Source organism: Schistocerca americana, chromosome 4 (genome assembly GCF_021461395.2).
Source record: "Schistocerca americana isolate TAMUIC-IGC-003095 chromosome 4, iqSchAmer2.1, whole genome shotgun sequence".
Taxonomy (NCBI): Eukaryota; Metazoa; Arthropoda; class Insecta; order Orthoptera; family Acrididae; genus Schistocerca; species Schistocerca americana.
The window spans coordinates 609,924,632-609,944,825 of NC_060122.1; the positions used below are offsets into that span (position 1 = coordinate 609,924,632).

Genomic DNA, 20,194 nt, shown 5'->3' on the forward strand with positions numbered 1-20,194 from the left:
CAACTAACAGCGTTGTTAGCACAGGTTAGTCTGGTTGCGGTCCAAGCTGGCCACCCATGTCACCTTATCTGTCAGGGTGCGATTACTTTGTGCAGGGAGCCCTTAAGTCTAAGGTGTATCACAATGATCCGCATTGTCTTCAAGAACTGCAGCAATTCTAGCAGTCCAGCTTCAATTTGCCTACAGCAACTTGTTGACCAGAGACCAAAAGTGCCAAGAGACAAATGGTGGTCTCTTCAACAACTGCTATAGTCAGATTAGTACTGTATTTCCTTTCCTTCATTGTGTTTCTTTGTACCTTGCAATTCTGTTCTCTGAGCCACTTTTACTTGCCCCATCTTGTATGTTGTGTGCAGGCAGATAGATATTACATAATGTTACCATTAGTGATACGCAGACACAAACAGCCACAGCTTTTAATGCAGCAGGGGCCCCTGCTCACTGAAAGTGTCAGAGTATATGACTGTGCAGACTTCTAAAGATGTCTTCTCTGTGTTAAAGAAATTTTTATAGTAGGATTTGTAATAGCTGGGAGTTGGGTTTCTGTGAACCATGTCTCCTGAAGTGCCACACTAACTGCAGAGTAAGTAGCGATTAACTGACAGAGTTCGACCAGTTGGGAATGGTAGACATAACAGTTCCAAATGAAGAAACATCAGACGGGAATCTGATGGAGCAGCGAAGGGGAAACGGGAGTACAAAATACTGCGCTGGTGAGTTGAGATTCACCTGAGTGTGTGATTTTTCTTTGGTAATCACAAACTTGACCTCAGCGTGTGGGTGCAAGGAGCACAGATCAACCAGAGCAGCAGGATTTGGTTTAACTTTGGTTTCTTCTGTCTTTTCCTGGTAAGGTTTTGGTTTCTGTAAGGATTTTCCTGTCTTGACTTATCGAAGAGAAGAGAACCATTCCTTTTCTATGACCCACAGCCTGTGGCTCTTTCAGCCACTGACTGCTGGTAGACTGCTGACATGTTTCATTCTGGGAAGGGGGCACCTTTGCATTTGTCCTCTTCCCAGGTGGTGCCAGAGAAGGATGAGACCTCTCTGGCTGCACCGGTGGGGTAGTTACCGTTGGTGCCAGGGGGTTGTACCTTACCCCAACTGGCAAGTGGCTAAGGCCATGAATGGCTGAGACATTGTCATCATGCTAGATGTGGATTGTGATACTGTTCCCAAAGTTTGACACAATATTGATTGGGTGGTGTCACTCAAACCTTTGCTTAGCATTTTGATAAGACAGGCAGTCAAGTGCTTTTTATTACCAGTGCATTACTGGGCATGTCAGTGAATGAGCGGGGGGCGTTGTCTTTGAGGCACCTTAAACATGTAGGGTGCTGTTTGTATGAGCTGCCCTCATGCTTTGTCCTCCTGACATCCCAGAAGTAATCTCATTATTAGTACAGTGGAAGGACATGGAAGAAGAAGAAGAAGATACACTGATCAGCCAGACCATTCTGACCAACTAACTAACAGCCAACGTCCAACTTTGGCACAATAGCATTGGCAACGCTTCATGGCGTGGAAGTAATGAGGCTTGGTAGGTCACTGGAGGGAGTTGGTGCCACATTTGCACACAAGTCACCTAATTCCCATAAATTCCGGAGAGGGGCACATGAACTCTGACACCACGTTCAATCACATCCCAGATGTGTTCAGTCAAGTTCAGATCTGACGAGTTGAGGGGCCAGCAAATCAATTGTCACTCGCTACTGTGTTCCTCAAACAACTCCATCACACTCCTGGCCTTGTGGTGTGGCACATTATCTTGTGGAAAACTGCCACTGCCTTCAGGAAACATGACTGTCACGGGGGGGAGGGGGGGGGGGTATGTGGTCTGCAACTAGTAGATGATATTCCTTGATCATCACGGTACCTTGCATGAGCTACACTGGACCCAAGGATACCCATGAGAATGTTCCCAGAGCATAATGGAGCTGACGTCAGCTTGTCTCCATCCCACAGTATAGGTGTCAAGGAGCTCTTCCCCTTGAAGCTGATTGTTTTTTCCCCTCCCATAGGCATGGTGGAGGTATCAGGGTTCATCAGATCATGCAACGCTCTGCAAAGGGGCAATGTCCAGTACCGATGGTCAAATGCCCATTTCATTCATAGATGCAGATGATGTGGTGATAACATTGGTACATGCATGGGTCGTTGGCTGTACAGGCCCATCGTTAGGAGTGTTTGGTGCACTGTGTGTTCAGACACACTTGTACTCTGCTCAGCCTTAAAGTCTGATGTTAGTTCCACCACAGTTTTCTGCCTGTCCTGTTCTACCAATCTGCCCAGCCTACGATGTCCAAAATCTGTAATGAGTAGCCGCCCAACCCCATGACGTCTGGACATGGTTTCACCTTGGTTCTGCCATGTGTCAAAGACACTCCTTAGACACCCCACGAGTTGTGCAGTTTCCTTAATGTTCATCCTGAGCCTCCAGGCCCTCACAATCTGCTCTTGGTCAAACTCCGACAGATCGCGTGCATTCCCCATTCTACTACACGTGGACAGCATGCTCACTGATATTACATGCAGTGTGTGTGTGTGTGTGTGTGTGTGTGTGTGTGTGTGCGCACGCGTGTGGTGTGCACGGTCATTCCTCACCAGGTGACACTGCTAATGTCTGAATGAGTTTATACTGATAGTAGGTCAGTGGTCATAATGTTCTGGCTGATCAGTGTAAATATTTTAGGATGCTAAATGGTAAGGTCATCAGCACCCTGGGAGGAGGTTTCCACACCTCAGCCACCTAAAATATCTCACAGAAGTAGAAAAGAGGTTTCCACATCAAACCTGTAAATCATTACTTTCTCTTCCTCAGGTAAAACATTTCTGTGAAGGCTAAGATAAATGTTCCAGTGCCTACCCTATTATCCTTGGGTCTTCTCTGAATGTGACAGACAAATTGTACTCAATGTCACTAGATTAGCATACAGTTCATCTGTTTTAGCATTAGGTCCTGAAAGAAAGTGACAATTTGAATCCTGTTGAGCTTCCTATAACCTAGGAGAGATTGCGAATGGTATAGCCCCCAGCTAGTTGCTGGCCTAAAGTGCCTATGATTGTATAACATTCCAAGTTTTGCTCAACAGAGATCCGTTTCTCACTTTTTCTATTGCAGCAACTTCCCTGAACCTATCCTCAATGTGTTCAACAAAATCCTGTCGCTTCATTGTTGCAAAAGATCACCTGTCTGTTCTGGAGCATACCAACAACTGGACAAACTATACACCTGCATTTCTCCTTGTCCAACTCATCCCAGGACATGGCCAAAGATGAAAACACCATGAGACTAAGTTTCTGCATTAAAATCTTTATCTGGTGTGGTGGGAAGACTCTGTTGGCACAATCACCAGTGTGGACAAGTTGATCTGTTTCACTGCATGTCATCTACACAGGAGCCACTCACTCCAATTGGAGGGTCTCTCCACAGATACCACTCTGCTGCAGAAATGACTATGTGGCATAGTAGACACTGCCTAGAGTACCAGTGCCCCAGATTGAACAGGCATATACTCATCAGCACACATGGGGAGGTTACAGTGAAGGCACCAGCAGTGCGATTCCTGCATTGTCAGCAGGCTACAGTGGTGGAAATCTGTATAAAGGCAAGAATATTTGTAGGAAAATTAACATTTTCATTTGGTATACTCATGCACAGTGTATATGTACTAGTATGAGATTCAGTATACTGACAAATGATATTGCATTTGATGTCAGTAGATTGTTATACAGCAAGACATCAACGATTCAGGTGGTAGTGGGTGGAACTCTGTATAAAGGCAGTCAGCTCATTGTGGTGTTAGTGTGTGCATACATACCTTTCCTGCACATAGGAAACAGACACCATTAGTTACAGTGTGTACTGGGTACATCAACCACGATCGTGACACTACAATGCAGAAAACAGTTATTGTGTGATGAAAAAGGAAAAATTGGTGTGCAAAAGCAAATGGGGCAATCTAATCGCCAAATAGGCAACAAGTTGTACCATTCAAGTGCAACGATTTATAATTTCAGTAGACAGAGTGCACAATATGGACAGAATGGAAAATATGGGCAAAGTAGAAAATTATCTGAGGCATAGATATTCTTCTCAACTTGAAACTGATTTACAGTTGCCAGTAAATGCCGAAGTTGTATGACAAATTTGGTCAAATGACAAACATCTCGTATTCAAGAAATGACTGCAGAAATCTACTCTAACAGCCAAACATAAACAGGCTAGATTGGAGGTTGTTGAGAAACATATGTCATAAACTTGAGATGAGGCGGAGAGATGAAGAAGCTTGCACAGGATACAGTAGCACGGACAGTTGCATCAAACCATTCTCTGGACTGAAGACAACGACAACAACAACAACAACAACAACAAGGCTCCTTTTAGTCGCCTCTTATGACAAGGAAAGAATTACTGTGGATCTATTCTGACCCGACACTGCAGGGGTTTATATTTCAATGCTTCTGCTGTTTGTTCATGTAACTTCAGGATGCAAAATGGGGGAAGTTTTCCAAATGTACATGACACACTTTATTCTACACAACAGGTATTGCTCTATTGTTAATGACTTATTGGCACAGTATTATCAGAAATGAATGAAGGCCTACTTTAGGTGTCTAAAGTGCACAGCACTACAAGAACTGAACCGACAAGGAACTTTTCTCCATAACAAATTTTACTCCACTCCAGTGCCTTCTGCATATATACAGCAGTTTATGGCTGTTCACCCTAATAGAAGAAAAGTGGTGAATTAAATAACAAAATTGTGGAAAGACAATATTACACAAGTGTTGTATGTGATATTATTCACGAATGGTCGCAGTATTTTAAGAATTCTTAAAAAGTGATGCAATAGAGAAAATACTATATGCCTATTATTCTTTTATAGAAAGTTTTTGAGTCACGAGGCTGATAATAGCGCATTTTAAGTATGACAGAAGAAACCTTTAACTCTAAGAGATGATTGCAATAACGATAAATGAGGTAATCCAAAGAGGGCACACTACAAAACATTTAAACGAATTAAAATTGTGGCCTTTCTATTTCCACCTACAAATGCATATGTCTGTGGAAGTCTCATGAAGATTTATTAGTATTAAATATTAATTTTCACATATTATTGAACAAGAAACAAGGATTGCTTTCATACGAAAACACAAAACAGGCTTACACTCAAATGAGCTGTATAAACAATTTCTATTCCATGTTTTGCCCCAACAAATCAAAGGCGATAACTCACTACATAGTTGAGGTACTGCTTGGTCTACAGACTGAAATCATGGTTACGTATTTGTTTTTATTAGCTGACTCTGAGGAAAGAAATATTCAAAATTACAGCAATGATTTCAATCTTGATATTCCACATTTTCTAGTTTAAACTGATAATTTCCAGATTTATGGGTTTGCTATCTAGTTAATATTTTACTTCTACAACATTTAGATAACTTCACAAATTGGCTGTTATGTGTCATGAGCAAATTTCATTGTTTGCTGTTTGGATTTCAGCAACTGTGAATGGGATGTACGGCAGCAGATTATTTCAATTACCAGAGACAGAAGCTTTAGTTTTAGCACAGCGTGGGCGCAGGCACTCAATTTGCTTAAACTGTCACACAAAACAAACCAATGTTCTCTCTGTACTTTTATAGATTTTTTGGCTATTGTCTTACGATGTTCTATAAAGCAACTTTCTTCTTAAATGAAGCCACGAATATGACAATAAACTTTATGTACTAAGAGTTATTACTATAGTCTTATGGACAATCCTCTTCATAAGCTTTGAAAATACGTGTAACAAGGAAGCTGGTGAGTAGTTTGCATCAACCTTTTTACTGTCTGGAAAGTGATCATTGCTGAAGCACTCACTGTACCAGTGGCTGAGTACACCAATAATATATAGTACACTGATTCTTATAGGCATAGCTGATTAGTCATCATCCCACTTCAAAATTTCACTTGTTAGCTATTTCATAACTGATTCATTTTCCTCTTTGCTTCTTTCCAGTAGCTAAGTGTAATACCACTGTCTCGAAACAACAGCTTTAAAAAGCTATGCATACTCACCTGTTCCTATAACATTATTATTTAACTTGGTAATAGCTGATAGGAAATATACATTAAATATTCTGCGCAGCTCTGGTGAGCCTACATTACTTCCATCCCACTGGATGTTCCTATGTATTGTCATAATGTGTGGTTTTAAGCTGTATGATATTTTCAGTACTTTTAGCATTGTTAGCAGTGAATTTCTGTAGGTGGACTGTGACTGCCCTCCGAATTATGACACAGCTACTAAACTGACACTGATCTCTAATACTTTTGAATCTGTCAGTTTCAGCATTTTGCAACAAATTGTACATGTCGGTTTTTGCACGAACATAATGGAACAAAATAAAGTTCACAGCAAATAATCATATTGTAAATATTAGGTACATGACACTTGAAATCAATTCTGAAGTAATATGGCCAGCCAATATGATGCACAATAATCTTTTAACATTGAGGAATGGTCATCGGCAAAGTGTGTTTCTTCGAGGGAAACACACACTGCAGAATAAGAGGAAAGTAGCTGTTGCAGTTATGCCAGGTAACAGCAATACTTCCATAATTGATATGAAATAAATTGAGAGGATGTCAAAAGAAAATGGGATAATATGTTAGAAATCACTACAATCTTTTTTATATGAATGTCACACATTCTATATGTAAATTTGTGCCTCTGATCAGAACCCACATTTTACCACTGTAGTCCGATAATTTAAAGTTTTAAATATGTTTGAAGGCATTAGTAAGTAGAACGTTCCCAGCACAAAAATTTTGATGACACCTTTATCTTGTGGACTCATGGTGAGGCTGACCTATTAAGATTCGTGGATTCTCTGAGTAGCCTCTTCCAAATAAATTTCACATGGTTGTATTCCAAATCCGATGCCACTTACCTTGCTGTTGATCTCGTCCCCACTGAACGTCAGCTACACACTTCTGTCCACATTAAACCTACCAATAAACGACAATCCTTACATTTTAACAGTTGCCATCTTTTCCATGTCAAACATTCCCTCCCACACAGCCTTGACATTTAAGACAAACATATTTGTTCGGATGCAGATTCTTTACAGCAATACACCACCATTCTCACCTCAACCTTTACTGCATGTAATTACCCTACCAGACTACTTCAAAAGATGATTTCCCGGGCCATCACATCCAGTCCTGGTACTGCTGATCCCTCCAAAAAACTACTTCTGAGCACACCTGGTGACTCAGTATTATCATGCCCTGAAATGAGATCCATTCTGTCAGAAGTTTTGCCCACGACACCTTTAATAGCTTTTCGTTGCCTGCCCAATCTCCGCAATTTTCTTGTCGGACCTTATGCTCCTTCTTCACTCTTCTCCCTATTCTAAGGCTCCTACTCCTATGACTGTCTCTGATACAAGACTTGCCCTACGCACCCTCCTACCACCAGGTATAGCAGCCTGTAACTGGAAATACATATACTCTCAAAGGGAGAACCACATGTGAAATGACACGTCCTATACCAGCTGTTATATAAACACTGTATGGCCTTTAATATTAGCATAACTACCACCAAATTAACAATTAGGATAAATGGCATAAGCAGAGGGTGCATACCTGCAACATGCAATATCCTGTTGCAAACCATGCTCTACAGCATGACAATTGTGAACTCAGTGCCTGTTTCACCATGCATGCCATCAGGATTCTTCCCCCAGACACCAGTTTCTCAGAATTCAGCAGGTCGGAACTAGCACTACAACATGTCCATGGTTCGTGTCATGCATGTGGCCTTAATTTACATTAATTTCTTGCATCTCAGCATTTCTTCACAGTAACTACTCTTTCCTTTTCTCTGTTTTAGTTTTCTACATCTTTTATTTCTTACCCGTCTGTTTTTCGCTGCCCCCCTCCCATCTCTGTTATGTACATTGCACTTAGCTTTTCACTCTTGTTAACGTGTGCATGGTGTTTAAGCAGTAATCCCTGCCTTGCATATCACCCTGTCTTCCACCTTTAAGCTCTCAGGTTTTCAGATCTCATCTGATGAAGTCCTCAGCAATAAGTCTTTCCTTCTCATCCCATGCAGTAAGTCTCCCCTGACCTGCTGTTCTACCCATTTTCTTAGACCTCTCCAGTCCTTTTCCTTCACCCCTCTTCCTTTCCCTTCAACTCTCCTGCCTGAAGGAGGAGCCACTGGCTCCGAAAGCTTGCCTGATTACATCTTTCTTTTATGTGTGTGTTCTGCCCCATCACTTGTTGATTAGAGTTTTTTTTTTATATATATATATCCAGTTAAATTGCATCAGCACAAAAACAGATATTCTCGTCAAAGTTATGGTAGTTTGTTTGATTTTATTATACACTAATAATGTTTTTATATTGTTAGTGATGTCAGTTGTTGGTACCAAGTTAAGGTTGTGTCGCTGGATTTTAATATCATAGGTCTATTGGCACAGTATCGCATTTTGACCTGAGATTACCATACCCTCATAAAATTTGTGGTGGTAGTTGGAACCAATGAGCTACTGATGGGACGTACTAAATGTCAGACGTAGAAAACCTAAGAAAGTAACTGAAGTGGGTCTTCCCCATGGCAGCTAAGGTTTAATGTGGTACTGTTTGGAGGAAAATTTGTAGCCGTTGATGCAGTGGAGAACCTGGGTTGAAAAATCTTGACAGGCCAATCTGCAATATCATTTATTTAAGATGATTCCCCTACCCATATGATATTGTAACTACCAGATGGTGTTGACAATCTTTCAGTTTTTGATTGGTTGAGAAGTGTGCAACTGGTGGTGGGGGTTATTGGATGTGGTTATTTGGAGAAAAGTAGGCAGGGATAGGGATTTTATCTATTTTTTGTGTTATTTGGTTTTTGTATATTTTTAACCAAGGTACATTGACTACAAATACAATGGAATCATTTGTAGTTGTGGAAATGGATTTCTGGGAGGGGGGGGGAGGGGGGGGGGGGGAAAGAAGGGTCATCCACATACTCACGTGAAAGCACATGTTGGTGATTGTGCTCCAATTGATCATGGGAATGTCAGCTTCGTCTGCTGATTTAGAGTTGTCTGTGATGGATCAGTGAGACTGTTTATAAGATTGTGGCAGGGGTGGCAACATCGAAATAAAAGTGGTTGAAGTGCAAGCAAATTGTATTGTTCACGGAAAATGCTATTTTAGTAATGGACTCAAAACGTAAGAAACTAATTAACACAGAGGATGGGTCGTTTATAGAAGTTTTCAGTTATCACAGAAAGTTTAACAACTCCTGTACTCAGATGGTAAATAAAATTATCCTCGTCTAACCTCACATAGACAAAGGGAATGCAACAGCCCAGTTTGTCACAACAACTAAGATTTTGTGTTCATTTGACTTTATATTTACATTTGGTTTCATATTCAGATTTGTTGACTTTGCATATTCATAATCAAATTACTATCTTCAACCTAACCTATACCTCAACCTACACTGGATATTAGTCTGTATTTCACATGAAATCATTGATAACTTGTTTAAACAGAACAAGTGCTCAGTCGCCATACGCACAAAAAAAGTAAAATTTTCTTTGAGACATTTGAAAGGAAGCCCACCCACTCAATGAGAACTGTTTTACCATGTGTAAGTGCAGCATATGGTCACTCTTTCCAAACCATAGCCTTGGAATGAATGTGTTTCTGTAAGTCTTATCTATGGCGTTAAGGCTGCGCTAAACGCTGTTGTTTATTCAAAAGTTTCCACCAAACGTAAGCCTATGGCTACAGGACAGATCACTCAGCTAACACAGACTTTTTTTTAACAAAAGTAACTTTTTGTCATGCCATACTGGATTCGCAGATTCTCAACCAGACTAATAGCTTTCAAATTAACCAATACTTCTAACTACACTACAGTTCAGTCTGTCACCACCCCGCCATAACAAGAAACAAATAGGACCAACACCCAACACAATTCTGAATAAATTTCCTATCAATGGACAGCCATCTCCATTAGATCCATATAAGTATAGTAAACAACATGATCTAAGACACCACCCACAAGAAATAAATGACATTCTGTAAACAAAACAAACAGCCAACTTTCACAACTGAAATATACAAACCAAAAGAACCTTTACGCAATCTATTTAACATTTTATGTCATAAAGAATGTACCACACCGGATCAGTTGCTCACTAAATCCTTGGCTCCATCACACATCCAATACACAACACATTTGTTTTACAAAAAACACAGACCCAACAATTTTTCTGACATCCAAATTTTCCAGGAAAGACCACCACCTCACAACGCACCTGCTTCAAAAGCCCCTCACCATACACATCAACTCTCAAATACGGTGTACCACCCATACACCTGTATGGGATCACATGCTTTAATATCATTACATGATGGGTCAAAGCCAAGGCCCGGTACCAGACATTCTGGCTGACTCATACTGACAGTCAAGTAACAGCCTCATTAAATTTTTTGCTCTGCTAAGTTTTGTTATACCAGAATCATAGAAACACCATCCCAACTCATCCAAGCAAATTATGGGCTAAAGTTTACAATGGGCTGCCCAGGTATAGATGTTGGCAACATCTATGAGTGTATGATTAAGGGCAAATGCATTACTACATTCGACAATAAAAACTGATTACTTATCTTCACCCATCCAGCCACATGTTTTAATAAAAAAATAATAATAAAAAAATAAAAAATAAACCACATATGAAATATTGAGTCACAATTTTCCCAACCGGCCCTTTGTAAAGTTTTACCAAATTATGCATACCAACCCTTCACAGGCAGTGATTCACACGCTGCAGCCATAAAAAACAGCCACTCTGATCAAATCTGTGCTTTCAAATCTTGTCACTGCATCATCAACACCTACATGAAATATTACTTCAATTAAGTTGTACTTATTACAGTCATGACATAGGCCTACTTGTAGCCAATCAATCTAATGGACACAGACATTGAACCCTGTGTAAGGCTTGGCCAGGAATTTAAGGATATTGAAACAGTGTATAGGGATTCGTGAAAAAAGAGTTTCAGCAACCTAACCATTAACGAGAACACCAATCGTGAATGTCCAACACGGAATTTCATGTGCAAATGAAACTTTATTGACATTCCACTGTGACATGCCTGCACTTTAAAAGTAGAGCAAAAGACATGTTTTCAGAATTGACGATATGGGAGGGAGTGAAATCTCTCCTGAACCATTAAACTCCCATGATTACTGGAGTGAAACACAGCTTTCACAAACTTAAGCGAGCTTTCACATACTGATTTTTAAAATAATCATATGTTTGTACACCACGGGGATGAAACACTTAGGTGCCATTCAGAGTACTGTTTACACAGCCAACCCTACACGCTGAGTGAAGAGGTTTATCAATCAATAAATTATTTTTACAGGAAGTAGGCAAGAAAAGGCTTATCAAGTAAAAATAAGCACATCTTGTAAACAAATTAATCAAGGTAGGGAAACAAAATACACACTGCACTTCAAATAATAAAAACTAGGACATTTACTACAGTGTTGATGCTGGTTTCTAACATTTGAAAGCATTTTTGTAAATACTTTAATTATATAGTGTTAGAAATGCATTATATAAGACAAAAGCCTACAAATACATAACCAAAATCATACATCTGATGAAGATATAAACAGAGGAAGTTTGAAAAACAAAGGTAAAGGAAACAAGTTCATATTAGCAGAAGCTTTGGAAAAATTTATCTCAATCAACTGGCATTTCTACACTTTTTTAATTAGAACTACTTCTGACTTGGAAAACGAGTTGCTACAAGAAGACAGTGTGTAACATAATTCTTCTTGAAAAACCATCCAGGGCATTTACTGAGAACTTTTAATGGGTAATGACATTGGTGTGGCAGAATTCCTGTATTGAAACCTCTGGTACAAGCTGTATATACTAGTTGAGATAAATATAATTAATTATGACACAGTGCTGGAAGTAGGTAATGAACTACCATTCATTAGGAATCAATGTTTGATGTCTCAGTTCTCATACACAAGGATGTGATTATCTATAATTACCCTACAGGAACGAATACTTCCCTTTTCAATGTCGCATCTCACATTTTTGTTTTTCTGTCTGTTGCACGTCATAAATAGCTGATGAGTAACGGCTGAAAATAGTCATCAACCATTTATGTCACGCAACAGACTGGAAAAATAAACTTTCCTCCCCATAAGTTCATTTGGATGGAACGATCTGACAATCCTGCAAGATCTAACATTTAAATGGGAACCACTCACAATAGTAAAGTAATTACAGATATTCACATCTTGATTATGAGAACAGAAACTTAAAAGGTGTATTTGTAATTAATGGTACTTCATTACCTACCTGCAGAGCTGTATCATAATTAACTATACTTCACTAAACTAGTAGACCCTACATCCAGCTTATGCCAGTTGGTCTAAAAGTGAAGCAAAACCGCAGACTTAACTATATTATTCAACTGTCAATCTGTCGGCAACCAATTTGGTAGGTCCACATTAGCACCAAATTAAAAATCTAAGTGATGTGACTACTGTGATGAAGTTAAGTGTAGTGCTTCACATATCACAAGGCCACTTCTTAGATCAACGGACCAACAAACTGCATCAAACATGCGCACTTCAACTCGTCTCAAAGTTAATATCGAACTTTCAGTGAAGTCAACAACTGGTGATCCACAACCTAACGCCTGTGTAAAACTATCAAGCGTGCTTTAATCCACGAAGTACAGAATATATAATTCTGTACTATATGAAAGAAAGGATGAAAACTGTACACTCTCATATTCAAAGCGCAGCAGAATCAAGTTTTGAATCTAAAATAAATGGAAATCAGTACGACTAATGGTACCGTTTTCTGAAACACGTTATACGCGGGGAGTAAATAGGAGAGAATATTACTGTCTGTTAAAATAGGTGTCACAAAAAATTTTACTTACTGTGTTCAAGAATCTGTTTGCGACATTCATCCGTAACTATGTTTGCATCATGATGCACTCCTACGGCAACCTCAAAAAAAAAGCGGCCTCAAGGTGGCCAATTGCACGCAACACAAAATTAGAATGGACTGTACATTCATGCACGTCATATAGTACTTAACGTGTAAGTCATCAAAAACTTTTTCTTCAGACACTTTGCCTGAATCTTTAATTTCTACACAACACATCATTCAAACTTCAGCGTAAACAGCTGCAAACCTGCGAGTTTAATGCACATATACAAAGATCTTCAGCGGCAAAGGCATTCTGACCATAGCGTCTTTTTACGTTTTATTTGTCCACTCTCAACGATATGTCTGCACATAAAAACTGCGCAGACAACTCGTTGCCTTTGAAAGGGAGATTTGGGCTCATATGAGTTGTGCTCAAACCTGGCATTTGGAACTGGAGGTTTGAGCGAAACTGCTCAAATCTGTGGGCACCAACCACATATGCACAGACAAATCGTGTCATGTGACCAGGAAATCGTAGCAAATCTGCCGCGAGAAACATATTTAAATCTTCGCTCAGTCAAGTGTTTCTCGTATTTGTGCACATTGAATTTTAAAAGGGCAGATACACGTCAGTGCCCTAGAGAGTTCATTATTGAAATGTATAGGAACCATACATGTATGTGGAAACTTAAGAGTAAAGAATACAGCAGTTGAGATAAGAAGGGAGTCGCTTACAGTTTCTTACAAGAGAAATTACGAGCCGTTAACCTTATGTTAAGAACGCAAACGGTAATAAAAAACTTCCGTTGCGGACTGTTTACCGCAAAGAGCTAAGCAAAGTAACGAAATCCATCCGATTTGGAGTCGGGGATGACGAAACACATAAGCCACATTTGTGGTATTTTGACCTCCTCCAGTTTCTGTGTGGTTCCAATGAAGAAGGATCATATGAAACACAGTTTACAGTTTATCATGTAGATAAGAGTAACTTTTACTAATCTTTAACAACCCTTTTCATTTATCTGCAACATGATGGAGACGACTGCAGATATTAACAGAAAGCTCTACGGATAGTTTCACGTTGACGAGCCTTTACTGCAGACTCAACGAAGGTTGTTGGCGGTTTATCTATATATTTTCGCGGCAACACCCCACCGTCCAGACTTCACAACCCATAGCGAGGTGGGCAAGCTAGCTGCCTATGAAATTCTGCTGCTGGGGCTGGACTACAGTTTAAACAGCCTGTCAGCCACACTGGCGAGCTAAATTTCTTCAAGCTATAGTTCTTTGGCCTCGACATGACCAAACGCTAGGTCTTGAAACAACAAAGTTAGGCAGAGCCATTAAAAATACTCATCACTATCATCACTAAGACCCTAGCAGTTCCTTGTCTTTGACTCCTGCCAATGCCGAGATATCCTCCATGACAATTCTGTAGGCAAATTTCTATTACTGTAATGTGTAGAAGGTCGTGGGTAGGAATTACCAACACACATCTGTATAATTAAAAAGAAAATGCACTTTCAAATTGCCAGCATGTAGCCATATTAATAAATTAATTTGTTATGTGAATGAAAATGACTAGTTCCACATCATATCAATTTATCATGCAAATAATCTGTGAAACATGAAAATACCTCATTAACAGTTGCCAGCCCTATGTGAGTCAGTCAGCTAGTCGCAATCGCCCACTAGTTGCTGGTCTCCAAGCCGCTCCAACATGTGATGATTCTGTGCTATGAGCCAGTGCCATCAAGAGGGTTTCACTTTGAAGATGACTTCGTCATACCTCTGTGCGTCTCCAGGGTGTCCTGGGTTTGAGCCCAGTGCACCAACATGCCACACATCTGACTGATCACAAAAGTGGCTGGCTGTCCAGTGCACATGCCGCCTGCTTCATGAGTGTTGATGTCAGTCTCACATATGCAAAGACAACAGCTGCTGCTACTTGTGTGAGTTAGCTCTCCTGCTTGGTGTCCCCACACTGCCATTGCCAAGCTGAATGCTATGTTGAGGTAGCAGCTGTTGCTTGGGGGTCTTTGTACACCACCAAGACACTACCATAAGCCTCTGTACAAGCATCTTACCGAAAAGAGAATGTTATTGCTATCTGAGCTCTTTGGATTCAACAGTCGCTTGGGAGCTGGTAATACACAAGCCACTGATCTACACACAACATTCTGAGACGACCATTCTTGACTTACTGTTGGCCACATTCTCGACCCCACTGTACTTGCACATGGCCTGTAATTATACACAAAATAAACAAACTTCACCTCCTATCTTCTCCATTTAATCGCAAAACAAAATACTTTCACAAGCTACTATACTACCAAGACAAATCAAATGAACAGCACACACGATATTTCCTGAGGACTACAAACACATCACCAAAATTAGGTTCGTTGTCACATTATAACCTGCAAACTAACACCTCTAGCAAAATACCCACATTTTAAAACAAAACTCCATCATAAGAGAATGTACCTGAGAATCCCATAGAATTTTCCAATAGATTATCCCTTCTTGTTACATCAATTTAACGCTAAGTCTTAACTCACAAGGCTTTGTGTGCTGTTTATTTGATTTGTCTTGGTAGTAGTCAACGAGTTAAGAGTTGAATGGCGGAAAGTGAAGATATAGTGTGTGTTAGCTCCGCAAACACACAAAAACAGTGGTAAAAAGTGTGCAACATGTAAAAAACAAAACATTTACAGTGAAGAGAAATGTGTTACATGCCATATGATTGTAAAAATATCAGAAGAAAGGATGGGAAAATCGACAAATTTCGTTAACGCAATCGCGAGTATAGCGTCCACATCGTCTTCCGGTCAATCTCGTGGTGAACATTATTGTGTATACTCAGACAAATGCTACTGCAACAAGCGAGCGGCGAAAGGTATTATGTGTGTTAAATGCAAAACTTCACACCATTACAGTTGTGCAAGTGCTAATCCGAAACAAAAATTCTGGGCTTGTGGGGAATGTACACGACATTGAAAAACAATTGTTCAGTGCAGAATGCGAAAGTGAAGTGATTGCAACGTTGCTAACTGAGATCGGCATTTTAAAACGTAAATATGAGGCCTTAATACAAGACGACCTACAGCCTGATATATTAAAATATAAAAGCGAACTGCAAGAAGCAAAAATAATAATAAGTTCATTAACTAATGAACTACAAAGACAGGCCTCACATAGAAAACACGCAGAGATCGATGAATTTCAACAGAAAATGCATACCAGCGAAGCGAAAATCTGTTCCCAAGTGAAATATTTGTCTCCAAGAATAAATAATAAATCTTCATGAAATCTCACTGAGTTAAATATCTACTCAGATAGCCACGGACGCGGACTAGCGGAAGTACTACGAAACCATTACGATCTGAAAGTACGCAGTCTTGTGAAACCAGGAGCACAAAATGCGGGAAATTATTAGGGACGTTTTACTGGACAAACAAGACAACAAAAATCGTCATGTTGTATTAATTGGAGGAACAAATGACGTGTATTGTAACGAGTTAGCTAACGCTATTATCAGTCTCAAAAGTGCCCTCAGTTCGATAGAAAACCAAAGAGTAACTGTTATTGGTATACCACATAGGTATGACCTCATATCTGCTTCATGTGTGAACGCCGAAATTAAGGAAGCAAATAAACAGATACAAACAGCGTGTAAAGTGTACCCAAACATAAGATTTCTATCAATCGATTTCCTGGATAGATGCAGCTTTACAAAACATGGCATGCACCTGAATAGAAGAGGCAAGTCATCTCTGTGCAAAGCAATTTACGAAACGTTAGAACCATATAAAAAACAAAGTATCTATGAGTCAGTACCAGCCATTGTAGTGAACTACCAATACATTACTGGAAGCAACCATGGAGGAAGTGAATCTGTATTGGAGACAACAACTAAAGCAGCTGCAGAACCACAAATTGCTACAGCATCACGATCAAATTCAGTAACAACTGCAGCACCGGCAAAACCAGCAACATCTGAACCAGCTCAAGCAACAAGACCAATAACAGCAGCAGCACAAGCAACAGAAGCAGAAATGGTGTCAACAACTGTAGCAGTTCCACTACAGTCACTGGCAGAAAAGAGGAAGGAAACCACAGGCATCAGCAATTACAGGGCAAAACCAACAGATACTACAACAACAGATCCACCACCAACAGAAATAGTGCCAATAAAAGAATCAAAGGCAGCAACAGCACGAAGAATCCTGTCAGCACCACCACCACATCCACTACCATTACCACCACGACCACCTCCGGCCACAGAAGCGCCAGCAGCAACAACAGCAGCAGCAACTGAACCAACAACAACAGTAGCAGCAGCAACAAAACCATCAACAACAGTTGCAGCAACACAACACTGCCTAAGGAGGAGTCAAAGACAAGGTACATCTACATCATTAAATAAGGATTTTTTATGGCCTCAGACAAGGAAATGGAAAAGATTGTGACAAATCAGTAAGAAAATTTGCAGATAAGTCACAACTACTATGGAAAAAGCAGCACATTACCAGGTAATGACAAAAGAAAAAATACTTGAAAAACAGTCAGGATAATATGTCAGAATATTCAATGCCTCAGAAACAAAGTACTAGATCTAGAAGTAGCTTTAAATAATCTTGCTGATGTCTCTTGTATTTGTTTATCTGAACACTGGTGCAAGGCTAGTGAATTAAGTCTCATAAATATAAGCAAGTTTAATTTAGCAACACATTATTGCCAAAGTGTTTTTTAAAAATGGTGGGGTATGCATTTACTCTAGAGTAGGACTGCAGTTCAAAGTGAAAACAGAATTGGACCATCTAAATATAGAAAAAACATTTTGAATCATGTGCCATAGAGCTAAAAACTGAGGAGAAGAGTGAAAAACTAGTTGTCATTACAGTATATAGATCTCCACTGGGTGACAAAAACATATTCTTCAGAAAAATAGAAGCAGCATTAAACACTTTTTATAGTAATGAACTGAAATTATTTTTATGTGGAGATTTTAATATTAACCTGTTAATTGAAAGTGATGAGAAAAGACAGCTTTTGAGTATACTCAGCAGCTTCCACATGAAACCACTCTTTACATATGTCACCAGAATAACAGAACTGTCATCTTCTCTTTTAGACAATATTTTCTCAAATATGGAGAATGTATCACTGAGCCACTAAACATAAACTTAGGTCTTTTGGATCACAATACACTATTAACATACATAAATTACTCTATCTCCAAGGCAGTAAATTATAATTGGGGATACAAAAGGCACTTCGATACAGAAAAGTAAATACTTTCATCCAGTTGTTAGCTAATGAAACCTGGGAAGATGTCTTTGCACAAACAACAACTGAGGCATCTTTCAATGCATTTTCTAGTACATTTATGTCCCTATTTGAGATGTGTTTCCCAAAAAAGCTCACAAAGATCAATGTCATGCCTAGGAACACAAGCCAGTGGATAACACCTGCTATTAGAGTATCTAGTCAAACACTAAAACATATCAGTCAACTCAAAAAAGATAACAAAGATGAACACTTCACAGATTATGTTAAGACATACAAGAAAATTTACAGGAGGGTGATCAAAAAAGTCAAGACAATGCACAATGACAGTGTAATTGCTGGGTCAGCAAACAAATCAAAAGCTATATGGAATGTAGTAAAAAATGAAATAGGCCCAAGCAAAAATGTTAGAAAGATGATCAAGGTGTGCTAGTCAGAAATCGTACTTTAGCAAATTACATTAATGACTACTTCATAAATAGAACAATCAATCTGCATAAAAATTGTTCTAAGATTAGTAGAACATCAATCCCAGAAGAACAAAATGTTAATTCATTATTGCTACCTCCCACGAACAAATTGGCAGTTAATCGAATAATAAAAACAATGAAGAATAAAATGTCCTCAGGGATTGACGAGATACCTTGCTCAGTCATGATGAGATGTGCTAGTGTCATATCAGACCCACTCTCACACATCATAAACATATCATTTTCAGAAGGTGTCTTTCCACAACGATTAAAAATTGCAAAAGTAAAACCATTGTATAAAAAGGGCAATATACATGAAGTGGGAAACTATAGACCAATAGCTTTATTATCGGTATTTTCAAAAGTAATAGAGACAGTCATGAGAAACAAATTACAAATTACCTTGAGAAATTCAATCTATTGTCTGTAAACCAACACGGCTTTCGCAAGGGAATGAGTACAGAGTCAGCCATCACCCAATTCATTGAAAATATTGTAACAGGGTTAGATAAGAACAACAGTACAATAGGAATAAATTTGGACCTCTCAAAGGCATTCGATACTGTCCAACATGATACCCTGCTAGACAAATTAGAGTATGTCGGTATACGAGGAGTAGCTAAAAAGTGGTTTCAGTCATATCTCCATAATAGGAAACAGGTAGTAGAAATTGCAACAACAAGCAGTAAAAACCAAAGTATTGTTTACAGATCGGATATTCAGACTGTGCCAATAGGGGTACCACAGGGGAGTGTTCTAGGACCTCTCCTATTTCTTCTTTACATAAATGATATCAAGATTCCAGTAAATGGTACTCATATAACCCTGTTTGCAGATGACACAAACATTGTAGTAACTGACATAAACCGGGTATTGCCATCATCTGCAACCAGAGTTATAGAATATTTGCAAAATTGGTTTGAAGTGAACAAATTAACCATAAATATCTCTAAAACTAATTATATCCATTACAGGAAAGCAAAGTCACACTCTGATCTAGATCTCAGAATACAAAATAAAGAAATTGTGAGAGTTGCTACCACAAAATTCTTAGGTGTACATACAGATGAAAATTTAGACTGGAAATCCCATATCCTGTATCTCTCACATAAGTTAAGCTCTGCTTGCTTTGCTTTATGCGTTATTAGCTTTGTATGTAGTAGGGAATGTAACAGAGCTGTTTACTTTGCTTATATACATTCTGCTATTACCTATGGCCTCATCTTCTGGGGTCATAGTAAGAAAAATCTCAAAAACATCTTCACTCTACAAAAACGAGCTGTTAGAATAATTACAAACAGTTCAAGGCTAACTCCTTCAAAGCAATTATTTAAACAGCTGAATATTCTACCTCTACTGTGCCTCTATATACAGAAAAGCGTAATTAATGTAAAACGAAATATTAACAATTTCCAATCCAACTCGTATCTACATACTTACAACACAAGAAAGTGCAA

At 39.2% G+C, this 20,194-nt stretch overlaps 1 protein-coding gene across 3 annotated transcripts in view; it reads right to left on the reverse strand.

Annotated features, from left to right (window-relative positions):
* Positions 1-13,241, reverse strand: part of LOC124612418 — a 242,762-nt gene extending 229,521 nt beyond the window's left edge. For all 3 annotated transcript variants that reach the window (XM_047140622.1, XM_047140621.1, XM_047140623.1), the window contains exon 1: positions 12,983-13,241. In XM_047140622.1, the coding sequence (XP_046996578.1) occupies positions 12,983-13,012 (30 nt within the window). In that variant the 5' untranslated portion in view covers positions 13,013-13,241. The remainder of the gene's footprint in view (positions 1-12,982) is intronic.
* Positions 13,242-20,194: the final 6,953 nt, after the last annotated feature.